Genomic DNA, 1,607 nt, shown 5'->3' with positions numbered 1-1,607 from the left:
AAACATAGTACCAATATTGTATCTATAAAAAGTTATCAAAATCCACAAAATAGCTAAATCTTTTTGAAAATAATATATTTTTTAATCACATTTGATACAATGGCCTGTCATGGCAACTTATTTTAAAAATAGTTAAAAACAATCTAGAAGATGCTGTTCTAACCCCAACTTCCTGAATATGAAGATTTTATTTAAACCCAGCACTGCAGTTTTTAATTAAGGGTTTCAAAAAATTATGCTGAGACAATTCTTCACGTTTCTTATTTTGAAAATCCATGCTTTTAAAAAGCACAATAATAATGCATGTTTTTTGTTTTTTGTTGATTCAGCATTTTATTGAAGCAGGTTTTCTCTTTAGAAATACAGCTTGAGGCAACTCTCTCATTTTCCTACTGCAGCATAAATCTCACATCTTATGGATGGGTTATTCCTTTTATGCACAATGTATTCACACGCCTGTTGATCAAATACTGATACACAGTCTTCAGGGAAAGATCTTGGGGTTGAATACCTGCAATCACACAATTTAGACTGTCAGTTGTGCAAAGCGTGAAATGATAAATTATTCATTTAATTAAGAAAAGGTTTCTTTGTTTTTTATCCTTACGCTGCACAACATCCACCACAGCTACAGTCCATACACTGGCTGTTCCTCCAATTGGAGCCAACTGGATGCCATGTGTCATCCACATCATCCTTGCAGAAGGTTGCATCTATAGGAGGAAGAACAAAAGGTTAACCTTTTTTTTTATTATTCTAATGCGGTATCATGGTGTTTTTTTCAACATTGTTTCCTGTAGAAAACTTGCAAATACAGTTTTATGTTTAGAATGAAACATGTGTGTGTTCCTTTGTTTTACCTGGTGGCACCTGCTTAAAGAAGCATTGTCCATGTGACATGGAGTAGAGTGCACACAACACCAAAGACAGAGCCAGGTATTTCTTAACAGGAAAACAAAAACAAATCAGTCTTAATTATTCTTATTTTCATTTTTATTTTTATTTTTATAATAATAATAATTATTATTATTATAATAATGATAATAATAATAATGAATACAAATATAAATTTATACACTTTTAAACTGAGCAATCTATTCCTGACACACATATATGTTATTTTGTTCATTTTGACAAGTATGGTTTAAGAGTCCTGTCACCAATTAAATAAAAACTACATGAAAAACAACTAAATAATGGGCTTATCATTTCTCAGTGGTTCACCTCTATGATTCACTTCAGTGCATCAAAAGACAAAGACTGCTTTAAACAACAGTTTCCCACTGAAGCAGGCTAAAAACTCACCATTGTGGCAGAAAACTTGAAATGCTTCCTTTCAAATCTTGTTTATGGAACAGGATGAAAACAATTCTGTTTCTCTCAGTAAGTGCTCTCTTTTAACTGATTTGTGCGGGGACCTTTGAAGCCAAATAAGGGGAGGGGTCATCTGTTTACTGGAAGGGTAGCAACTGAGTAAATGTTGAAATATCACATGGGTAATTGTTGAGAAAGATTGTTACCCTGGTCACTACTATTACTGGAAAAAGTGGTTATATTTTGCAACAGAAATGTGTACATATCTTTTTTAAAACTGGCAGCTTTGACTG

The 1,607-nt window shown here is 32.7% G+C and overlaps 1 protein-coding gene across 1 annotated transcript; it reads right to left on the bottom strand.

Moving 5' to 3' along the window:
* Positions 1-381: 381 nt before the first annotated feature.
* msmbl (microseminoprotein, beta-like) lies at positions 382-1,341 on the bottom strand. Its single transcript, XM_074671194.1, has 4 exons — positions 1,306-1,341; positions 861-942; positions 608-713; positions 382-511 (listed from the first exon to the last, which is right to left on the bottom strand). Exons 1-4 carry the CDS (start codon positions 1,306-1,308, stop codon positions 382-384), a joined length of 321 nt encoding a protein of 106 aa, XP_074527295.1. The 5' UTR covers positions 1,309-1,341.
* Between the last annotated feature and the right edge of the window lie 266 nt (positions 1,342-1,607).

Source organism: Halichoeres trimaculatus, unplaced genomic scaffold (assembly GCF_033239565.1).
Source record: "Halichoeres trimaculatus isolate MK-OKI-2021-1 unplaced genomic scaffold, fHalTri1.1 fHalTri1_scaffold_5, whole genome shotgun sequence".
In the NCBI taxonomy this organism is placed as follows: Eukaryota; Metazoa; Chordata; class Actinopteri; order Labriformes; family Labridae; genus Halichoeres; species Halichoeres trimaculatus.
The sequence above is the reverse complement of the archived record's forward strand: the minus strand, read 5'-3'. Positions and strand labels throughout refer to the sequence as shown.